General features: G+C 49.7%; 8 protein-coding genes across 8 annotated transcripts; 3 read left to right on the top strand and 5 right to left on the bottom strand.

The window, feature by feature from the left end:
• Positions 1-2,160: 2,160 nt before the first annotated feature.
• G6M90_00g084680 (uncharacterized protein) lies at positions 2,161-3,690 on the top strand (the record flags this gene model as incomplete). The annotated part of the gene is made up of 8 exons (XM_066131252.1): positions 2,161-2,335; positions 2,970-3,061; positions 3,124-3,183; positions 3,237-3,272; positions 3,333-3,344; positions 3,409-3,450; positions 3,512-3,550; positions 3,610-3,690. 8 exons carry the CDS (start codon positions 2,161-2,163, stop codon positions 3,688-3,690), a joined length of 537 nt encoding a protein of 178 aa, XP_065987492.1.
• Positions 3,691-5,712: 2,022 nt separating this feature from the next.
• G6M90_00g084670 (uncharacterized protein) lies at positions 5,713-6,055 on the top strand (the record flags this gene model as incomplete). The annotated part of the gene is made up of 2 exons (XM_014688197.1): positions 5,713-5,856; positions 5,918-6,055. The coding sequence occupies 2 exons, from the start codon at positions 5,713-5,715 to the stop codon at positions 6,053-6,055; spliced, it is 282 nt and encodes a 93-aa protein (XP_014543683.1).
• A 1,815-nt stretch (positions 6,056-7,870) lies between these two features.
• G6M90_00g084660 (uncharacterized protein) lies at positions 7,871-9,191 on the bottom strand (the record flags this gene model as incomplete). The annotated part of the gene is made up of 3 exons (XM_014688196.1): positions 7,871-8,665; positions 8,716-8,975; positions 9,035-9,191. The coding sequence occupies 3 exons, from the start codon at positions 9,189-9,191 to the stop codon at positions 7,871-7,873; spliced, it is 1,212 nt and encodes a 403-aa protein (XP_014543682.1).
• Positions 9,192-11,075: 1,884 nt separating this feature from the next.
• On the bottom strand, positions 11,076-12,545 carry ethA_2 (FAD-containing monooxygenase EthA; the record flags this gene model as incomplete). The annotated part of the gene is made up of 1 exon (XM_014688195.1): positions 11,076-12,545. The coding sequence occupies one exon, from the start codon at positions 12,543-12,545 to the stop codon at positions 11,076-11,078; it is 1,470 nt and encodes a 489-aa protein (XP_014543681.1).
• Positions 12,546-13,045: 500 nt separating this feature from the next.
• G6M90_00g084640 (uncharacterized protein) lies at positions 13,046-13,750 on the bottom strand (the record flags this gene model as incomplete). The annotated part of the gene is made up of 1 exon (XM_014688194.1): positions 13,046-13,750. The coding sequence occupies one exon, from the start codon at positions 13,748-13,750 to the stop codon at positions 13,046-13,048; it is 705 nt and encodes a 234-aa protein (XP_014543680.1).
• A 1,064-nt stretch (positions 13,751-14,814) lies between these two features.
• mfs1_6 (MFS siderochrome iron transporter 1) lies at positions 14,815-16,640 on the bottom strand (the record flags this gene model as incomplete). The annotated part of the gene is made up of 4 exons (XM_066131251.1): positions 14,815-15,356; positions 15,417-16,011; positions 16,064-16,233; positions 16,313-16,640. 4 exons carry the CDS (start codon positions 16,638-16,640, stop codon positions 14,815-14,817), a joined length of 1,635 nt encoding a protein of 544 aa, XP_065987362.1.
• A 1,221-nt stretch (positions 16,641-17,861) lies between these two features.
• Positions 17,862-18,797, bottom strand: stk10-a (Serine/threonine-protein kinase 10-A; the record flags this gene model as incomplete). Its single annotated transcript, XM_014688192.1, has 1 exon — positions 17,862-18,797. One exon carries the CDS (start codon positions 18,795-18,797, stop codon positions 17,862-17,864), a length of 936 nt encoding a protein of 311 aa, XP_014543678.1.
• Positions 18,798-19,208: 411 nt separating this feature from the next.
• G6M90_00g084610 (uncharacterized protein) lies at positions 19,209-20,978 on the top strand (the record flags this gene model as incomplete). The annotated part of the gene is made up of 1 exon (XM_014688191.1): positions 19,209-20,978. The coding sequence occupies one exon, from the start codon at positions 19,209-19,211 to the stop codon at positions 20,976-20,978; it is 1,770 nt and encodes a 589-aa protein (XP_014543677.1).
• Positions 20,979-22,360: the final 1,382 nt, after the last annotated feature.

The following is a 22,360-nucleotide window of genomic DNA, read 5'->3' as shown; positions in this document are numbered from 1 at the left end:
TGCAGGAGCCAAATTGGACAGACAATCTTCCAAGGATGATATGAATACAAGGGATATGGCGTTATGCACATAGAGACGTGACGTGATTTCCCCTTGTTATACGACAACCTTGGCAAATCCAACTGGTGACGCGGCCGTCCGGTGAATCATGATGCCCACCCTACAAAGATGGAGCAGGCTCCTCTTGTGCGCGTGTAGTGCGATGCAGGGTTTCAGCCTGTGAGGACGGTTCGGGCGGCGAGTGTCTGAGGAGATTACTTCATGTTTGTTTTCGACGCCTTGAATGGTAAGCTGAACGACCAGATGCTTGTCCGCTGAAACTGAATAGATGCTACTCGTGCCACGCCCCCGATGTTCGGGTAGTCAGACGAGCTCATTCTCGTACCCTTCTCGAACCTGGTCACGTCATGGGCATGTCGGAAATATTGCCGAGCTTTGTCAGCCAAATCAAGCAGCTGTGCCAGCATTCGTGCGTATATTGCACGGAGGCGTATTTTACGGAGACAGAAAAGGCATCTCCGGGATATCTCCGGGTGAGACCTCGCGAATTGAAACTGCGCTGAAATTGTCGGGCAAAAGTCCACTGCAGGGGCTAGACGTTAGTGGACGCGCACCTTTCTGGAGCGCCTTGGGCTGATCAGGATCAAAAGACCTGGCGGGAATGTTCGTGGAAGAACTGGGAACCCAGGCTAAAAGGTTACCGGCAAACCAGGTCCAGGCGTCACGAGAATTATCAACCGAGAGTTGTATTATTATCCAGGGAATACAATCGGCTGCAGCACCATGACTTTTATGATAGACTACTGTAAGAAGCTGTTACACGGAAAAGGCCCAACAGATCGGGAAGCCCAATAAAAGGGCTTCGCTGATATAAGACTTATTAGTTACACAGTTAGAATATATACCTAGGTAAAAATATTAAGCCTAGGTATTTCTTTTATATATATAAAGTAATTACTTTTCCTTTTTTTTCTCTTAGTAATTTAGGACCTTTAATATTCTACGAGATTATTATTAAATTAAGCTCTTTTTGCTCTAAGCCTTTATATTGAACCCTTGTCACAGAAGTATAGTTTGAAGAGCCGAGGTACCGAAAACGAGAGGAGGAGAGTAAGTAGCACCCACGAGTTAAAACAGGGAGCCGGTAAAATACTTTATTATTTTAATACTTTATAACTTAAGTATTCCGTAGAATAGGAATATAAGAAGTAAATTAGTTTAAGAGTTAAATCTTTCTGATAGCCTCGTGTATTTCGCAGTATAATCGTTGTAGTATCACCAAGTATATTACTGTAAATAATACAGCGACCAAATTCCCCCAGCGGGTTGACTCTAGAACCTTCTGTTGAGGCGTATAGGGAAGATATAAGGCGCTATTATTATGCCACAAAGTGTGTAGACTTTCTTTTCTTCTTCCTCTTGATAGTAAACAGCATAGGGACTAGTTAGTTGAATCACTCACTAGAGGCCTTTCACACTGACGCTATCAGGTATTGTACATGACTCACCTAAACCTTAAACCTAATCAAAGCGCAGGTATGTGGCCCTGCTTTCTCTGTCCGGCTGTTGCGAGGCCCAGTGAGCTTCCTTCTCACCGACTAGGAACTCGAGCTTGGGAGATTGTAAATATGGCCGCGTCACTGGAAGTGACGCCTTGTGGATTTGCGTGGGGGTGCTGCTGGAATAGCACAACATATCTTACTCGACGTGCCGTACCCCCAATTCCTTGTGATTATTCTGTACTTGCAGGGGCTGCCATGGGTCACGTCAGAAAAGCCATCTGAACTAAGGCAATGGGAATGAATAGTGTATACTAGTATTCGCTGGGTAGTCGAGTCAAACGGCATGTCAGAGATGTGGGGAATGAACTGATTCATAGGACCCAATTTCAACCTGCACTTTCAATTATTGCAAGCTAGTAGCAGAGCCATGCTAATAGTGAAAGTAAGGCGGTCTACTTGGTCGAAAGGAATCGTTGGAGAAAGATATGCTCTAGGCTAGTAGGTATAAATACGCCATGCTACGGGTCTCATCAGACTTACATTCACTTACTTAGGCTGTGATATGATAAGAACCGAATTTTGTTTTATTTCCTACCCTCTGAGGCTAGATTCATCCCGTCCGCTCTCAGCTCGAAGAATTGCCATCGTAATTCATACAATGCAACTAGCACTTGTGTCAGCCTTCGCAGGCCTTGCTCTTGCTGGGCCTCTTGGGGCACGACAGGAAACGCTGAAGCCGTTCAAGCAGCCTGGCAAGAAAACGAATATGGCATTATGTGGGAGTGGGACGTTTTGGGGTGACGCATACAAATGGAACACTGAAGGCTGCCAGGGTACATTGATTTATTGTCAGCGCAAATTGTTCCAGGAGTTTGGCGAAAGCTTCAGTAGTACCGAGGAGTCAGTAGTAGGGCTAGCTAGAATGCTATTACCGTACCAAAAATTAGTACGCTGTGGGCACCATATAAGTTATGGTACAGTGCCAGCTCTTAGTATAATGCCAGCATAATGCCGGCTGGGTGCCGGTAAGGTTATATATTAGTGCTAAAACGGTGCCAAAAAGGTGTTAAAAGGTGCCAAAAGCCGCCACACACATAAAAAAAAAGGTAGCTTACACTATATATTACTAATTTATAGCTATAAATTAATAGTATTTTATAAGGTATTTTTATAGGTATAAAAAAGGGCATTTATAGGGATTAAATACACGGCTTTATAGATTATAAATTAAGCATTATATATAACCACTATGGTAGTCACGATCATTTAACCAGAAAGCTCGCAATTGATCATTATATAAAAGGTGCCGGCCCTGAATTTTGGGCACCTTTGGCACCTTGCGGCACCTTGCGGCACCACACGGCACTAGCTTTCAGGGCCTTTGGCACCTTTTGGCACCTTTGGCACCCCCCCGGCACCTCTGTTACGGTGCCGGCACGGTGCCCGCACCGCTACAGGTCCCCATAGAGCCCCACTACTGGTGCCTTCAATCCCGAGAGCCGGGCAGCCCTGTCAACCAAACCAAGCCCACTCGCGACGAGGTGGCTGGTGCGCCGGTGGTAAGTTTACAGCTGAAACTTCACTAGTTGAGCCTGTGGCAGAAATTCACAGTTAATTATAGACACAAAAACGGATTTTAGAGATCATAGGGCACCAAAATATCGCGTGCAAAGAAGAAGAGGTAACTGCGCATTAAATACCCCTACGCGATACTCCCGGTGGCTAATGCTATAGAAGAAGAAGATTTACTGCACCGCGTCTCGTAAGGAGGTAAGATCGCTTTCTGGACTGTCTACTATGCCAACCTGGTGATCTAACGATGGGCTGCAGGAACAGGTTGCTGTAAGAGACATTGCGCTATTTGCTAAGTCTAGTTATAGGCGTATCACTAACTACCCTATTACAGGTCAAGGATGGTCTTAGTCCTCTCTGCCAGGAAAAAGGCGGGGTGAGTATAGTTTATATGCGAGCCCGCAGAGCAGAGTTGCTGATAAGCCGCGCAATCTTAGTGCGAAGAATGCCGATTGGGAACTGTTAATGGATTCGACGTAAGTTCCCGCTGTCAACAAGCTCAATAGGTCTGGTCTAATAGGTCGGCCGAATATAGACAGGCTTTACCTGCGCAGTTGGGCTCTCTAGTAAGAATCAGAAGCAGGATCTGGCTGAGGGGCTAGTCTTCTCAGACTGAGGTATGCAAAATGGGTTAGCCTATCACTGCTGTTTGGTACTTTAACTGACCGAGTCGTAACATTTCATCAGAGACAATTGGAGATCGGGTTTAGTGTGAGAACTGGTGTGGTTGTCAGGGCTAGGTGCGCTATAGCGGAGCGAAGGCGAAGTTTCTCAGGTTAACATCTTGAATAATTGCACACCTTCCCAATAGATCGAAAAATATTAACAGAATTGGTGAAATTAATATTGAGTAATTAGTCTGGTTGGATTTGACAAAGAATGTTCTTCTGCTCCTGTATCCAATTTGTAGTATCACCGCCTACTTGATTATTACTATTAGTATTACTATATACACGGATAAAAATGTCTATTTGCACGAGAATATCTTACTATATTGACTTACTTGCCCTACTGTGGTGCCTATTAATTTCTGGAAGGAATATTGCTCGGCACAGGGCAACGTGGCAAACTACTATATCGCTCGGTTAGTGATAGGCGGCTTTGCCCGTTACAGGTATACGCTATTGCACGGTATTTGAGCAATATAGTATTGTAATATCGTATCGCACGCCGTGCATAGAGCCGCATGGCTAAAGCATGAAGCGAGCCCGGTTGAGTAAGGTTGACGCACATCTTTGGGCTCTCCGATTAGTCCAGTTAGTCCCTCTAACTTAACTAGACTAAACTGGCAGTCCGTTTGACTTGGCCACTCTATACGACCAGTCTCCTGAGATAAAACAGACTAAGCTATTAGTGTGTCTGTCACAATAGACCAGACTATATTATAAATTGTGGTGAATATGGTCTTAAGTATTTATCTACGCACGTGACCTGTGGTATTCTGGAGCAGCCTCTAAACATAATTAGCTCCTACCCTAAATATAGTTACGAAAACTAAGGTATTACTTTCTGTAATGTCTGCTTGCTGGTGGATAGCTACTATTACTTGTTAAAATCTCTATCATCGCTGATAACCGTCGAATCGAGAGCTAGAGATGCCAGGGACGATATACCCGCAAAGAAAGCCCTAATACCTAAGAGTTAAGAAGTTATTATATATCAGGAAATTAAAATAAGAATTGCTAATAGAGTAAGTAAAAATTCAGGGGCTAGCACCCTTATTGGTAGAAGTCCTGTAAATTGGGATCTTTATTAATTATGCCCGATGCGTACAGCAAGGGTTTTGCATTACTCGTGTTGCACTGTATTTACACTGCATAAATATTATATTATACAATATTTGGACGACCTTTAACTGTAATGCACGGTATAAAAATACCGTGCAGATAGTACGATATTAAATACGATATTGTTTTATTTACGGCTATATTATTTATATTACTAGAGATAGTATAATAATTTAGCGGGCGGCCGCGTTACTAGTAGCTGGCTTAATAAGATCTTTCCTAATATAAATAAATATAGAAGTACTAAGGTATAAAATACTAGTCTAGTAAATATAAATAAATAAATAAATAAATTAATAATTTACTTTTAATTAATAAACAAATACTTTTTTTATAAAAAGTAATTTAGCTTGTATATTTTAAGGTATTACAGCTTATATAGCTTTTATTATATAATTTATTTACTTGAAACTATTTATAATAGCCTAATTAGCTATTATATTATATAATAAATTACTTATAACTACGCAGGGTTCTAAGACCAAATATGCATGTGGGTTATTGAGTGAAAACTTAAGACTTGACCGCGGCCCGTGGCCAACATGCATGTTTCAACGGATTCGGAGATTTTTACATGACAAGTTCAGCTCAGCCAGCCACCCATCGTTGCGCCAGAGGAAAAGGCGCCTCGAGTTAACAGGCCTTGGGTATTTTGATCGACAGAGATGACTCAGCTCCAAAAGCGTATTAAAGCTCATTTGTTGTCAGGCATAGATCTATATAAGCTGCAGGTATCCTTCAATGTCAAGTGCACCCTCGTCATGCTTCCAATTAACATATTCACCAAAGAGAAGTAAACTTGGGTTCAGTCATACCAGATTTATTATTCATATACTCCCAAGGCTACTAGTATGAAGTTCATCACTGTCGCCGTTGCCGCTCTGGCCTCCGTCGTCGCTGCTTCGCCTTTCGCGCATAAATGCAAGCCTGCTACTTATCGATGCGAGCGTTCGCTGCGAGCGTGGGACGTTTGCAACACTAGCGGCGACTGGGTGGTGCGTACCCCCTTGGAATTACTGAAATGGTCAAATTGTGCTGATGATGGCTTGGTGTTAGTTTGCTGGCCGCTGCCCGCCCGGAACGATCTGCAAGTTCAACAAGCAAAATAACAGCCCTTACTGCCTCCCTCGCCGCACGGTCGAGTACGACTACACGGACGAATACTACTACCCCGACGAGGAAATTGAAATTTAATCTGCTTCATCTCGAAAACGGGTGGTCTGAGATTTGTCCCGACCGCCAGATGGTCAAGATTGCATGACCGTTTAGGGACGCACTAAGCATTTTGTTTTGGACTGGTCCAAGTATAGTCTAGTACCTGATAGGTATTTTGAATATACTATCGTTTTGTCAAATTTGATCACCGTGTAAAGTGTTGGGTGATTGAGCTGCATGAGCACAAACATAAGGAGTGAGCGAGTATGCCGGCTACAGTCTTGCGATGTAGTTGCTCATTGAGACGGCAACGGGATATACGCTGGGAAATGGTAGCTGCGAAAATCTGGGTTCAGCCCAAAGTCGAGACCAAGATTAGGCTGCAGAGACTAGTAAAGGACTTTTGCTGACCGGTCTGCATGTCTCGTTCAATGTCTTACAATTATTGAGAAATGACGTAACATGTCTCAGGGCGCCCATTGTTGGCTCAGGTGTTTGCGGCAGGGAAGGGAGCGAGAATTGTTCCTGGAGATTTTCGAATGTTTATTTGAAAACTTGCTGGTAGCTCGGGGCAGTTGAATATCACAATGCAGAGCATACATGTTTCGCGATAACATATCGGCAACGAGGTGAGGCATGACGTAGGCTTGACCTTAGTGGCGACCATCGTGACAGTTTGACAGCTTCAAGTCCGGCTGGGCCTCGAATGTGTTCCCCGCCTTGTATTCAAGCTGTCCGTAATCATACCAACGTTTGTGCTACGAATGTGGCTTGAGTGGCTTGGGCACACAGGCAGAGACATCACCAACCCGTCGTCACATGAGCGGCTGTTTATATAAAGCGGCCGTTTGGAGTTTGCAACGTCAGAGATAGGTCATACTGATAATTGTTTTCCGTCTTGAGCAATTTCGATATAAATCCAGATGCTCTATACACGTCACAGACACACCAGACGTCTCTAGTAACCATTGAAGTGTGTTGAGCTATCTAAGCAACTGTCACGTAGCATCTGAATTTAAGCGACAGCGTAAACAATGAGAGAGCAGCGTACATCAAGTTCGGTACAGGAGAATACCAGGGCTCAACTAGACGGTGCAAAAGGAAAATACTGCACCGCCACTAATTCCGTAGATAATTGACCTCCTCATGTGCCTCCTAGTATAGATGTGTTGTACTTTTACCCGTCGACAAAGCATCCCGGCCTGTCAATTCCAAAACGCATTGAGCCATCTCTGCTCACGAAGGTGTGAAGCCACAAGGCTATGAACTGGCGAGCTACAACTTGACGAATGGTTGTTCTGGGGCCCATCGGGAAACAGCTATAGTTGAAGAGGCTGTTTCCTTAGAGGCGCCGTGTGAGGTGCTTTAAGGGCTGTTCTTGGCGCCCGGGCCTTTGACCGTCTCAACGCAGAATCTCAACCTTTTACCGTATTCCTGAAAACACTCCCGTCCTTTCTTCGGATCCGTTTCGTAGCACGTGTCGAAATACCTTTCCCACTTGTCTGGGCATACAGCTTGCCATGGTCCAGAGACATCTTCCTCAACTGGTGCAGACAGGGTGTATCCTGTGACGAATGCGATGGCTATGAGAGAGAACTTTATTGTGAAAGTCTTGAATCGATGTGCCAAGGAAAAATGTGGTGTAAAGTAATAGCTAGGCTGCTTGTAGCGAGGATGGTGTTGAGTGTGATGAATTATCTCTGGCCGTCTTATCAATTAGGATGCGGGGGCGGGCATGAGTTCTCAATACGACTCACCTTGAATCCCGTCATGATAGCCCGTGTGACATTTTACAGATTCGCTATGCTGCTATACACGTTATAAAATACACCAGTAAATACCAAGTATTTGCATCTAATTGCCCTCGTCTTCATGATATTGTGACTCTGCCAAGCTCGCATTTGGCAGAATCAGGCTCCACGCTTTCTCAAGCGCCATGTTTTCAAACGCAATGTCCGGATGGACTTGCTTGTCCTGCCACACGCTGCCCGTCTTTTCGACGTCTGCCCACCCAGTCATGTCAATCTCCGCATCACTCTTCGCACTGTTAATGTCACTATTCGCACCGCGCTCCGTCATGCCAATCTTTTCAACATACTCCCACTGCGCAAAGACGGTGGGCATGACACTGTAAACTATCAAGTCGCCAGACAAGGTCATCCGGCGCATCAACAAGTCGACAGGGTTGTCCAGGTCAACAGAGGAGCGAAGGAGGAGTTTCGCAGCACCAGTCCGGCTCACCGCGTATGCGGTAGTGCATACAATACCACCAGATAGCCGTACGACTCTGTCGTGGCCCAATGTCTGGCCAAAGTAGTCCTTTCCTTCAGTCACGTGCTTGTCTGGATAGGACAGGCTGACGTCACTATTTACAGAAGATTCGAAGCATTGTCCGAAAGATAGCATATCCCAGTGCCTACTATGCCAAGGATCATTGGGATTGAGCTGTAGGGAATCGTGAGACGTGTTATGAGAGCGCCCTGCATTCCATGCCGCGTCAGGAATCGGCTTAGAGCCCAGCCGACCGAGCAGGTCAGTAAAGTGTGGGTTCAGGGTGGACATGATGTCACGGATATTAATATCCCAAGCCGCATCGGATTCGATAATGAGGACGGCAGGAGACTTGTCACGAAGCATTCGGGACCATATCTAGAATGTCAGGGCGGACCGATTGGCCATGGTTGCTGGGAAAAACTTACATTGGCATGAGCTCGCCAACAACCCTTTTCTCCATCTCGTATAACACCTATCCGATGGGTTGGTGGCATGCCGGCATCGTGGATATCGTCCGACTGGACGCCAGCTGCTTCACTTATGTCCAGACCGGACAAGTACGCCTGCAGAGTCGCAGCATCTAAGCGGTCGAAGCGGTGTTTCAAGTTGATGAACTCAATGGATGAGAAACCCAGGGTACTGTTTCCCGCCCTTGCAAGTGTTCTAGACTGAATACTGAACTTGTCTTGGCGTGTCCAAGTTAATATGCTTGAGCTGTACTCGGGCTTTTTTGGGTGGGCATACGAAGGCTGCTTTGGTAGAAGGGCAGGTCAAGCGAAGAGTATTTGATAATGAGCATCACAACACCAATCGCAATCAATATCCGAAGGAAACGATTTGAGCGGCCTGGGACGAGAGACAGGGCACTGTGAAGCCACGTGGGCTTTTGCGAAATGGCCATCCTTGGCCGTGGAGAGGTGGAGGTTAAATTGACATGAAAATAGAAATACAATGGGTAAAAAGTTGTGAGAAATAGATTAAATAGTTTGTCACCAGTCGGCAAATTAAGTGCCGTGGTATCGGGAAATAAAACTGCAAGGCGACAACAAGGTTGTCAAAAAATCATGTGGCTAAATTCTTTGTAACACAAATTTTTTATGCCTTGTCACGTATATAGTGCGATTGCGAATGCACATTTGCTAGTGACCCACAGCCTCTTGTCAGTGTTGAAGCAGCATGAAACGTTTCAAAATTGGGGATGTGGCCTTTAATCCTACTGATCAGTGAGATTCAGGATCACCTTGCAGGGGCCAGGGTCACTTGGTATTGATGACTCGGTCTGCATAAACTGATAATATTATCCATTAATCATGTAAAGAGTGCAGCTGGCCAATCCTGGAAGCTGTTGCCGAATCATGTCCCTTTACCAGATGCCGAGTGAACCCAGATCCCTGGTGCCCTGTCGTAAGGGCCAAGTCGCTGCGACTGCGGCCCAAATGACGTCAAGTTTATTCTGTCAAAAAGAAAAGCATAAAATCTCCTTTAATTGGCTCATTTTCTCGGCTCGTGCTCGACTCATGCGGGAATTATTGGTGACATGCCTAAATGAAGATCCTCGCCATAACCCCCGAAAGCTTTCAGTTCTTCCTTGCTTCAACGCAATTGATCTGTTAGGTTCCGAGTCCCGTGTCCATTTCGCCACCTTTATCGCGACTGTTCCTCGTTTTCCGTTAACTCCATCGAAAATGAGGTCACTGACTGTACGGCTAGATGGGGGAGGATATACTCTAAGCAGTCTGTAACTACCACGACCTGCAAGCAAGTCTTGCCCAAAGTTCGATGTCACCGTGCAAGCCGAAAGAAGAACCGCCTACCACCTCCTACCGCGCCTGCGTTATTGCGTCATCTAGTGACAGCACTTCCGGATCGTTCCGGATCCGAGTTGGGGAAGTCAACGGCAATCTACCTGATCTGATGTCGGTAGAAGCGATGCTTATTACCACGGCGCGCGTGTATGTAAAGTACGTGGCGCCTAATATAAATATCATCATCACGTTATTTGCTTTCTTTGAAACGTTAGTAGGCTATTTAAACAACTCCTAGCCTTAGATGAAGACTTAAATATCGTCCTTTTACGCCCTCCTATTATGGACGGAGACCCTCGCCCGCGGCAGCAGTGACACACGATTTTTGAGTACCACACGCCGTTCATGTCTGTTCAATTGGCTACATTCCCTGCAGCGCCACACGCCTGCATGTGGGCTATCGGGATATGATTACAAGTGAGAATCGCCTATAAAGGCCTTCAGGGGACGGCAGCATAGTTGATTCTACTGCCAGTACAAGGATCTGGTGTTTGTTATTTTACTTCAAGTAGTAAAGTTTAATTCTTTAATATATTACTCGCTCTTAGTATACGTATCTAGCTTTCTATATTTTTGCTTAGCTTTTTTGCTTAGCTCGTTTGCTTTTATTACCTTTATACAAATTATTTAGGTTATTATTAAAATCCTTTAATAACTTTAAAATAACTTTCAAGTACATGGAAGTTTGTTTATAGATATTATGGCTATATAATAGTAAGTCTGAGAAATCTTGACTGGTATAACAAATTTCGAAAGAGATATTCCCATAACTTGACTCCTATAACTATTTAAATATCCGCTACCGAAAATAACATCTGTTGCCTTTTGTCTTGAAAAAGAGACGCAACTCTGAAACATCCAGCAGTTCACAGCATTAATAACAGGAACCTCTATATCCGCCGTAGCAAGATATATTGCTAAATGCAAAAGCCACCCACGAGCTGTAATAACGTCTCCTGCTCAAAATTCACACCCACCATCTATGCCTTGCCATTCCCCTCCCCCCTCCGAACCCACTCCAAGCCATCCAAACTCCCGTACTTTGCGCGAAACTCGTCAGCCAAGTAATTCCCCCTCGGGGCAAAGGCCCCCCCCGTCGCGGCCTTGGGCATCGCGCCCGCCGCGGCCTTGACATACGTCGAATTCAGATTCATCAGCGGCGCCAACTCGATGGCCTCGGGGTTCCGCACCCGCGGCACCACGCTCGTGCCGCCCTTTCGCCCCAGCGTCCGGAGCAGCCGCACGGCCAAGGTGGCAGTCGCGTCGGCGCCCAGCGTCCACGAGGCATTCGTGTACCCCATGACGAAGAAGGCGTTCGGCACGTCCTGCAGCATGGCGCCCCTCCACATAAACTTGTCCGCCGGGGCGACGGGCCTGCCGTCGACGTCGACGGTCGCGCCGCCGCCCAGCTGGATCCTCAACCCGGTCGCCGTGACGATGACGTCGGCGTCCAGGAACCCCCCCGCCTCGAGCTGGATGCCGGCGGGCGTGACGGTCCGTATCGTGCCCGTGACCACGTCGGCGCGCCCCGTGTGCAGCGCCTTGTAGAAGTCGCCGTCGGGGCAGACGCACAGGCGCTGCGTCCACGGGTCGTAGGACGGGTTGAAGTGCGGATCGAAGGACGTGGTGGGCGGCAGGAGGCGCAGGGTGCCGCGGCGGAACAGCCACCGCGCCGACTGGGGGAAGGCCCGGCAGAAGAGGAACAAGAGGCGCGACGTGACGATCCAGCGGAGCCGCTTGAGCCGCAGGGCCACGGCGCGCGGGAGCACGTAGTCGACGAGGGAGCGGGCTGAGCGGTTGGGCAGCGCGACAATGTACGTCGGGCTGCGCTGGAGCATGGTCGCCAGCTTGGCCTTTTCCGCGAGCTTGGGCACGAGGGTGACGGCCGTGGCGCCCGAGCCGATGACGACGACCTTTTTGTCGGTGTAGTCGAGCGTCGAGGGCCAGAACTGGGGATGGACCACTTGGCCGGCGAAGGTGTCGAGGCCGGGAATGTGCGCCTGCAGCGGCGTGCTGTAGTCGTAGTAGCCGGTGCCGAAGACGACGAAGCGCGACGAGATGGACGTGGCTTTGGTGCCCCGGGTCACGGACAGCGTCCATTCTTGGTATTCCGTAGACCACGAGGCATGCTGGAGTTTGTGTTTGAAGCGGATGTTCTTGTCGATGCCGTGCTTGGACGACGCCTCGGCGAGGTATTCCAGGATGGACTCGCCCGTGGCAATGGGGTTGTTGCGGTTCCACGGGTACCACTGGAAGCCAAACGTGAAGAGGTCCGAGTCGGACCGGATCCCGGGATACTTGAAGAGATCCCACGTGCCGCCGATGGCCTCGCGCGCCTCGAGGATGCAGTATCTGTAGCGGGGGAAGTTGGACTGGATGCGGTACGCCGTGTTGATGCCTGAGATGCCGGCACCGACGATGACGACGTCGAAATCCGGAGCGCTGGCCATGCTGTTACACGAGTCGTAGAATGGTCACGATGGAGGCGATTGTAGAGTCGTGGTCGCGTGCGGGCTCCTGGGGACGGGCAGGATCCGTCTCTTATCAAGCCCGGCTGGCCCACAGCGTCGGAAAGGACCCGGCACAACTCTCAAGACACAGCGGACGGGTCGTTGACAGAGTCCGTGAAACGATGGGGCCAAGATGCATCTCGGACAATCGATGCGATCCGTCGGTGCCCACTGCCGAGGCACGCCCGGCCCCGGTCGGCAATGCACGTCTTCGAAAGAATTTCCCCTTTCGGCCACGACTGACACCGTGACATGGACTGTCAACTGCCAATGGGGCCCGAGGCTAGTTGTTCCACTGGTGCCTGGACATTGGGGTTTTGCTCCGTCTCCGATGCATGTGGACTTGCGAAAGCCGGGACTCGGGACTGACCCGACGCGGGCGCCGGGTTTGTATGTCAAGGCCGTAAGTTGTCACCACCACCATGTGGCCCGCACACGTGCTAAATTTCATATCCAGAGCGGCGCATATCTGCCAGTGCCTTTTCAATGGCTTGGCCGTCCGCCTTAAACGTCATCTGTGTCGAGGCTTCCCGTGCACTCACCCACTTCAGCTCATACTGCTGCTCCCAGCGCTCCTTTGCATCCTGCCTGGGATCCTCCAATGAGTCGGCTTGTGCGGCATACCAGAAAATCATCTTGAACGCGAGAGTCATCTCACACCGATATGTCGTAATACCTATAGGCTCGCAATGGTGTGCCCAACCGGTCAGACCGCGAGCACGTTCCGCGTTGGTCCCCTCCTCATCTACATCTTCCCAAACATCTTGGTCGTCTTCACCTTCTCCAGCGGAACCCGCTGCGAATGTCTCCGCGTTGACAGGTTCGCCAAGCATTTGCGCCGTTGGCGTTGCGCGGGTCAGGCCCTTTAGGGGGAGAGGAATGACGTGCAAGCCTGTTTCTTCGCGCGTCTCTCGCAGCGCGGCGGCATGGACGTCCTCGCCAATGTTCTTTCGACCTTTTGGGAGCTGGTTGATGCCGGTAGACGGGTCGTGAATCAAGGCAACCTTGCGTAGTGTAGGGTCAATGACTACGCACCCGCCGCAAATGAGGGCGCCTTGCGATGGCGTGAATCGTGGAATGAACTCGCCAGAGCGGAAACCAGATGGCGTTTTGGGCTTGTGAAATTGTTTCGCCGATAGAGGCATCGCAGCGTCTACGTTGTCGGGCGATGGCCGCGAGCGAATGGACTAATGGCGAGATGGCGGCGCGCGGTAGAGTGTCAAGACTGCGAAACGTCTGGATTACTCTGCCACAGCAAATCGTCTGATGTCGAAATAAAACGCAGCGCGACTGGAATTGGATGGGCTGGTTGATGTCCCCGGAGTACGTCATTGTGGACGCTTTCGACAGTGGCTGACGACGATCCACGGGACGCAACCCTCGGCGTGGCTTGAGCCTCTACAGCCTTCAAGCTGTCACTGCTCCTCTATCAGCTTGGTGTGTAGTATTTTGGCCTTGTCTCGATGCGACAGCAGGGCTGCAGACTGAGATGGATATTCCAGGGGTCAAGGATACTCACGACCATACACCAATCTTTCTCGACGCTCTTGCTCCTAGCAGAATGTGTGACAAGGGCGAAAGGCTTGGAGCATCATGACTCGATTCATCTAATAAGAGTCTTTGGTATCAAAGGTCCTTGCCTGTGGTTTTCCTCAAGGCCCGGCTGACCAAAGAGCTCTTGGAATACAACAAGTCGGTGAGGTTTCTGCGCTAGGTCCCGTGATCATAGCCCTCGTGTAACCAACCCTGTGTGACAAGAGCCGATTCATCTAAAACGAATACTACTACAATAAAACGCTTAGCCGGATCAAGATTTCGGCCCCAATACGCAAATGGACAGCTTCGGTTTTGAAATAGGTCTACTGAGCATCTGTGTTTATCTTGGTCTTGGTTCCACCATGACGCGTGACTGCTTACAATAACCATTGAGTGCTCTTGGGTACAGAAGCCATATCCTGACTCGCGGTCTGTCAAACAGATTTCTTGAACCTATACTCTCCAAGTGGAATACGCAGCTCAAACTCAGTATACGCCGTATACCCATTCCAGTGCAGTTCTTCAACACATCCTAGGCCAGGGTCACAGTATGCGAGAGGAGATGATTCTCTCATAGTTGAACGAGATAAATTTCCATGACTGTTGTCGTGCGGCAGTGGATTTCAAAGGGAAAGAGTCATGTTGCCTCATCATTGAAACTACAAATCACCGCTCACGAGCGTTCATCCTGGGCCTCCATCAGTTTGGACGGCAACAACGCCGTAGTCACCACGCACCCCAACGACACGCCCCCCGCCAAATAAAGCACGCTGTTAATATCTCCATTGCCGTCATGCCCCGTCGTTCTCCCATACAAGTGCTGCGCAATCAGGGGGCTAATAATACCGAACAGCCGACCCCAGAAACTGGCCACTCCACATGCCGTCCCTCTTACAGGCGCAGGGAATGCCTCGGGCGTCCATCCATACAAGACGGCATTAAACATGGACTGAAAGAAGTACTGGAGGGCGAAAAGGCCCTCATTTTTCGCGATTGTGTCGGCTTTTGAGAGGAGCAGGATGGATGCGCCCATGAGACCCGACGACACGGCCATTGTCCACTTGCGCCCGATTGCGGGAACACGGCAGACAAACGCGCCTAGTAGGACGCCAATGATACCCGGAGCATAGGTGTAGATGTATGCGGCATAGGTGAATGCAAGGCTGGCGGACGCGGCGCCATTTTTGAGAGCCAAGATTCGGGGAAGATAGAAGCCTAGTAATGTGTAAACAAGTTAGTTGCCACCACCACCAGGATGTTGAGGAGGAAACCTACCAGCAACTGTGAATCCCCAAAAGTCCATAATGTAAGTGAGCCATACCAGGATGGTAAGTCGCGTCATCTGAAAGCCATCAAACAGCATCTTGTATCTCTCGAGCCATCGGCGAAACTTGATAGAGCTCTCTCTCGCCAACGAAACACCCTTCTGGCCAGGGATCAATAAGTCGGACGATCTTACCTCTTCACTGCAGCCGTTTGGTTCGAGGGCCTGAAAGTCCTCAATAGTTAGGCGACACTGCTGTCTATTTACCTTGGCCATGTGCTGCATTGTCGCTATGGCCTTGGCATCTTCTCCCTTGTATAGAAGATACTTGGGGGTTTCCCGAAACGTAAAGACGGCAAATCGTAAAAAGAATACCACAAACGATATGGCACCTAGCGTATACAGAAAGTAACGCCAGCCCATGTTGTCGGAACGCGAGCAGCAAGCAGCCCCCGGAGCGGCGGTACGGCACGATTGCAGAGGATCCTTCTCGGAAAAGTTTGGAGAGCACGCATAGACGGGGATGAAGCCAAAAGCAATGGCGCTGCACACGACCACTCCCAGAGGCTGAAAGACGGACAAACACGCAAGCAGGAAGCGGCGGTTCTCAATGCAAAGTTAGCCACATGTGGCTTCGCCGCCGATGGCGTATACTCACTTGTGGAACAAATTCAAGAAAGATGGCACTGTCGACGGGGATATTCCCGCCGACTCCGAAGCCAACAAAGGCAGTGATGACAAGCAGGGTTTTGTAATCATTTGAGAAGCCGAGACAGAGGCCGAAGGTGCATGAGAGGAGGCAGGTCAGATTGAATGCCCAGCGGCGACCTGAACTGTCGACTGTTAGGCCAGTGTGCTCGAACGGACAACGGAGGGTTAGACACTTGACGAGTATAAAGGCACTGACCGACAATGTCTGAAATCAAGCCCCAGAATATAGCGCCCGCAGTTAGGCCAGCGTTGAAGCTCGTCGAAATGTTTCCCGACTGACTGTCCCGAAAGCCCATCTCTTGCTGTACGGGACTAAACGCCTGGGCCCAGAGAAGATCAAGAAAGTAGCCGAGCCCGCACAGGATCCAGATGTACCACTGGTATCGGCCCATGCCCTGACGATCGATTTCTCGGTTGACCAGGCGACATTTCTTCTCGTACAGCGTCAAACCCTCGAGACCGGCGACAGGGACGCTCATTTGAGCACACTCATCCGACTGGGGCGAGGAAGGAACTTGCTGCATGTTGAAGTTGTGAAAGACCTGATCGGAACTCGACGCAATGATTACTGTCTGGTCCTTCTTTTTTTGCCTAGGCTAGAGGACTAGGAACAGCTTGCTGCGGCAGAGGGTCGGACAACGTATGTATAGTTGACAATCGGCAAACTGGACGTTTATTCGTCTTGTCTAGTTTTCCCACCAATAGTCTGCGTATTTATTACATCCACAAAGGCTTTGCACAGCAGCATCTTTCGTCATGGTGCTCAAAACCCACAACAACCGGCCATGGCACGCCCACGGCTTGGCTCACCGTGGACAATCGCGAAATTTCGCCCACCGGTCCATACTACTTACCTGATGAATCATAATGCAGTCCAGGTCTTTGAGTGACAGTTCCTGCATGTAGGTGTTGGTCAACCCGCCGCGGATTGAGGTGCAGGGCGATGGAAGCTAAGAGGAACCACATGGCAGGAATTAGTCAAGATCAACGACGTCATGAACCGGCCGCTCGGCGGACATGATTGACGCAAACGGTCCTTACGGCAAAAGATAGTTCAACTTGCCGGGGGTCCTCTAGTCGCTCAACCTGACTCTTCCTGCAGCGGGATTGGAAATACATGGGACTCTCTACACAACTTGGCCAACGCTGACATTTCAATGTTCCCTTATTTCGTCGGCCCTTGACTGGGGACCGCATGGATTATGGCTCTTGCATGCGATAGAACGACCAGAAAGTAAGTGAATCCTATATCTCAAAAACTTTTACCTTTCCAGTGAGAAAAGGTCTTTTTATACTTCTGACAGACTTGGGGTGGAAACACGAAACAAGACATTGATGTTTCTAACATGAACCTTAGAACCTTCATAGTAGAGAGACCGACTAAAAGGGAGGGTTTATTTAGTATTTCCTCCAGCGTAATTAGTACTTTTAATTATAGTTAATATTAATTAGCTACTAGCGTTGAAATTTACTAGTAAGTAATAAAATAATTATAATAAGCTGATTAAATGATTTAAATATAAATAGATTTTATATAATTATTATATACAAGTATATAAAAGCCTAGTTTTAGTTCCTTATACTACTTACACAGTAGTAAAAGTACTAATTGTTCTAGAGATCACACTAAATAAACCCTTTTAATGGATAATATACTTGTTGCTACATATGTAGACTTCTTTCCTACTATACTTGTCTAGATAGCATCCTGTGATAGAAGCTTCACATATGCTTTTCAGCCTCCTCTAGTCGATAAATGCCCCAGGCACAGGCGGACCACCTTTTTCTGGTTCATTCCGAACAAGCAACCTTTGTTGTCGTGGGCTGGGGCGGGCGCTCCGTCTCGCCCGGCGCTTCCTAACGCCATTTTTGTTCACCGGTATGCCCTGCTGCTTGTGGGACCATGGCGGCGGATATGTGATTAAGCGGCCGAGGGAAGACGCTGCTTTCTGGCGAGGTTTCCCGTGGTCATTCCTCATCTCGTGGTCATTCCCCATACCGTGGTCATTCTCCATATCATGGTCATTCTCCATCTCGCGGGGTGCCCTAGGCCCGGCAGTTGGCAACAGGTTTTGAGGAGCAGCCTCTTGTAGCTCTAGCTCGGGCTCTATCGGGGTGATTCTCGATTGCGGTGTTGATAACCCCCAGCCTGCAAAGTGTTCGCTAAGGATCTGAGCCGCCGAGGCCCGGCAATCTGGATGCAGCCTCCCCATGTGCGCGTATAATGGGGACTCTCGGGCTTTCGCCAGCAATGTCTTTAGAATGATGCCATAGTCAGAGGTAAGGATTGGAAAGCTTTCAAACTTGGAATCGACGGCAACCATGGTAGCAAAGAGGGACCATACGTCCATCTTATGGCTCTGCGGCGCGTCCACTTTGCTCTTTTCAGGCACCAGCTCAGGGGCCCGATAATAGCCTGTGCCGCACTTGCTTGTAGCCAGATCGTGGTAATGGGCGAATCCAAAGTCAGCCAGCTGAAAATGGTAGCCACTGCCAGCGATTTGGCCCGAGGAGTAGTAGAGAATGTTCTCGGGTTTCACGTCCCGGTGGACCAGGCGCGCACTCGCCAGGTAATCCAGGGCGCTGAGCATCTGGGTTACCACGTCGAAGTACAAATGTTCATAGTCGTGAAAGTTTTTGTCCGTGATGAGCGATTTCAAGGACCCTTCTCTCAAGGGCATAAAGATGTCGGGGTTGAGAGTGAATCTTTTTGATAATAATTCAGGGGTTGTATCGTATGGAAGCGCCGCGTTGCTGTTCGCCGTCTACTGGTCGATCCGCTACCCGCCCGCGATGCGCCCGCGTCATGGCTCGTGCAGGGGGTCAACAGTGCTGCCTGGCCTGTTGCCCGCCTCCTGATTTGCTGTCCCTCTGCCAGAGCTGCATTGACCAGACACTTGCGCGCGCTGATAAGGCCTGGTGCACGCATCAATCTCGGTCAACCAGGACCAGACATTTTATACCTACATGTCAATACCTACTTAAGGTAGGTATGTAGTCCTTGGCTCGATGTCTTCCCCCATCCGACTTCACGGCGTGAAACCAGACGGCACGCTCATTTGCCACTCCCAACCCTTCCGCCAAACCACACCATGCCTCCCTTTTTCGACCCGGTCCATTTCAATCAGGCCGTGAGCGACCAGGCCATGCCTCGTCTCGAGGCAATCGCTTCAAACGACAACTTGCGACACCTGCGCCGCTTTGAGCGCGATGACCCCCCGCCCTACGTCTCGTCGACCGAGTCGTCGGATCACGAGGCAGATTTCATGGTACCACCACTGTGTCTACAGATTCCAACGGAGCTACAGGCCGTCATGGAGCGCCCCATCAACGACTTCGAAGCCGAACTAATTGCCAGCTCTGTGGAGCAGCGCTTACGTCCTCATGATTCTTATTACTCGGAATCCAAATTTGAGCGGAGACGGTTTGAAGAAAATATTCCCAGGTGGCCGTTGCCCGAAGAGTTTAGAACACGGAATTTCCATCGGCGCATGGGTGTTGTTGTTCGTCACAACGTCAAACGTCGCTGGGAGAAGCTCGGCGTCTGGAATCCAGACTGGGGGTTTGCCGGCCGTCAGGTCCAGCCTCGCGACGAGTGGGATGACTGGAAGTGGTGGTGGGAGCCCGCGACACCAGTGAACGGCCTTGGCCCCGGGAGCAGTTATCAATACGAGCTCGCTGCACGCGCTGTGCGTCTTCGCCAAAACCTAGCGCGTGGTGAGTATGCCCCCGTGGTTCCCCGGTCCTGCCCTGGACAAGACACTACTGCCGCCGAAGCAGAGGCTTTCCTCATCTCTCAGCCCTGGTTCATCTTTCAGCTCGAGGTGGCCGAGGAATCTCACAGATTCCAGCGCCTCTCCAATGAGGGCCATGGCCGCTACTCGTACTCGGCCCGGGAACAAGTGATCAAGTGGTGGAAAGAACGGGGGGACTGGCGAGACGAGCTCGACAGGGGCAACTGCGTCACAGCCTGGAAGTGGCGGCACGAGTCCCCCTCCCCAGAGCCCGAAGATCTGGCACCCCTCAACCCGATGAAGGAAGACCCGCTAGACGTGTCGGCCGAAATGGACTTTACTCCCTCTGAGATTGATGAGCTAGAGACTATAAACCTCCCAGAATCCGAACAGCAAGGTTTCTGGGGGATCAAAAGGTATGACTACTCTGGGTATTACTTTCCTGGAATGCTGGTCGACCGTCGGGCAGAAAATGAACAAGCCGGAAAAGAGAGACAGGCGTTCCGTGCGAGGATGAGAGTCGATGGGCATGAACCACGGCTTCACCCCGCCGCTGAATTCTTTCTCAAGAAACACGGGCGTTTCCACACGTTCGACGAGCCGCCGCCAGCCGAGGACGAAGAGGCATCTGAGCTACGGGAAGACGCTGCTTCGCCTCCATCCCAAAGAACGCGAGACCTACGCCCGCGCCAACCGCGAGACCAAGTACACGAAGCCCAAGAGCAGGGCGAATCTCTTCCGCCACTGCCACGCCGTAGTGCCAGGATCGCGGCCAAGAAACGACCCGCGGAGTCCTCACCGATGCAAACCGTGCCGAACAAAAGATCCAAGGTTGCATTGGCACCAAAACCGGCAACACTAGCCGCCCAGCCCGTTCCAAGAGAGACTCGCCGCGCCAAGGCAACACCCGGTCCGGGACGGCCCGCTGCAAAGGGGAAAAGTATCGAGGCCGGAGTGAAGCGAGGGCCGGGTCGTCCGAGAAAGAAGAACGGGTCAAACATACGTCCCGCCGCGCAGACGAAACCCGAGAGGACAACCGCCCCCGCTAGGCCTAAGAAAAGCAAAGATATAGCAACAGAAACCTCAAATGTACCCAGGAAACGAGAGCGGCCAAGGAAGAATAAATGAGTGGGGGGGAATTGCCGTTTCTACCGGAGACAACTTTATATACAGCCTAGAGCGTTATTGATGTGCGTGTTCACATGTATTTACTAATATACCATGGCAGATTATTGTATAGTACGGACAGCCGGGTACCTGGTCTGGTTGAACTTTCGCTCAAATTGCCCAAGTCAGATCAATGATGTTTAATTGCAGGAAGTCGGACACTAGCTTACCAGTAGAGAGTCCTGTTTCTCGTGGCAAGTTTAGCTATGAACTGATCGCACTGGCATATTATCAAGCGCCCCACCCCCGGGACCCAGAACAAAGAGGCCAGGCTATTGAGCGAGTACGGACGCCCTGTTCCGTCATATCCATTGCCCGTTCCAATGTTGATATGAGTCATCATGGGCCGTGCGGTATTCAGACAAAGGATCAATATCGTTTCATACACCTAATATCGGCCTTTTCACATGCCCATTCACATCTTCCTTTATTCAACTCAACAAAAGGTCTTTGTATGCCGGGACTTTTTTTCCTTTTGGGGTACCCCGATTCGCGACTGCCCGAAACCCCCAACGACAAGACTGCACCTGTTACACGGTTTGCACACAACAAAGGGCGTTGGGCCAACAACGCACGTGCGGTTACACAACAACAAAGGTAGCGGTCACGAGGCCCGAAGTCGGTCACAAGCGAGGGCTGCCTCAGGCATAAGCCCTCACCGACTTCTTGTATCTACAGGGGCCTTCCGCCCCTCAAGGCCTCGAGGAAAACCAAGGACCTTTAATGGCCCAAAGTCGATTATTACAGTCTGAATAGAACTTCTGTTCCAAGCCCAGTTGCCCTGCACTTGTCTCGGCATCCGGGTGACGTGGAGCTGATTTGCTGGCACGGCGGCTATGCAGCTTGAATGGAACGTAGAGACAAGCCCTGTATTCAAAGTAGAACGGCACGGCGGCGGCGACAAGGAGGATGTGCATCGCGGGCGCTAAGACATGCCTGTCTCAGATGCGAATTCTGGCTTCTTTTGCTTGCGATTGATATACTTGTGAGCCGAGAAGGCTACTTCCCTGCCTGCTGCTATCAACACAAGCTTGGATTCTGCAGTTTTAATTTTTCTTGAATCTATTTCCGTAGTTGAACGGGAGACTTTAAAAACACGGAACTAAAACTTGCTGGGGCTTGTTCACAGTGTAACATCTTAATACCACTGCATTCCCTCCGCGTTTGGAGGTATCAAGTAGCTTGATTGTGACACGGAAATGGCCCAATGTCAAAGGTTACACAAGGGCTACGGTCACGAGACCTAGGGCAAAGTCCCTCACCGACTTCTTCTATTTAACGACCCCTTTGGTCAACGAGGCCTTGGGGAAAATCAAGGGCCTTTGATTCCAAAGACTGTTATT

This window comes from Metarhizium brunneum, chromosome 5, assembly GCF_013426205.1.
Source record: "Metarhizium brunneum chromosome 5, complete sequence".
Classification (NCBI taxonomy): domain Eukaryota; kingdom Fungi; phylum Ascomycota; class Sordariomycetes; order Hypocreales; family Clavicipitaceae; genus Metarhizium; species Metarhizium brunneum.
Note: the sequence above shows the minus strand (reverse complement) of the source record. Positions and strands in the feature narration are given on the sequence as shown.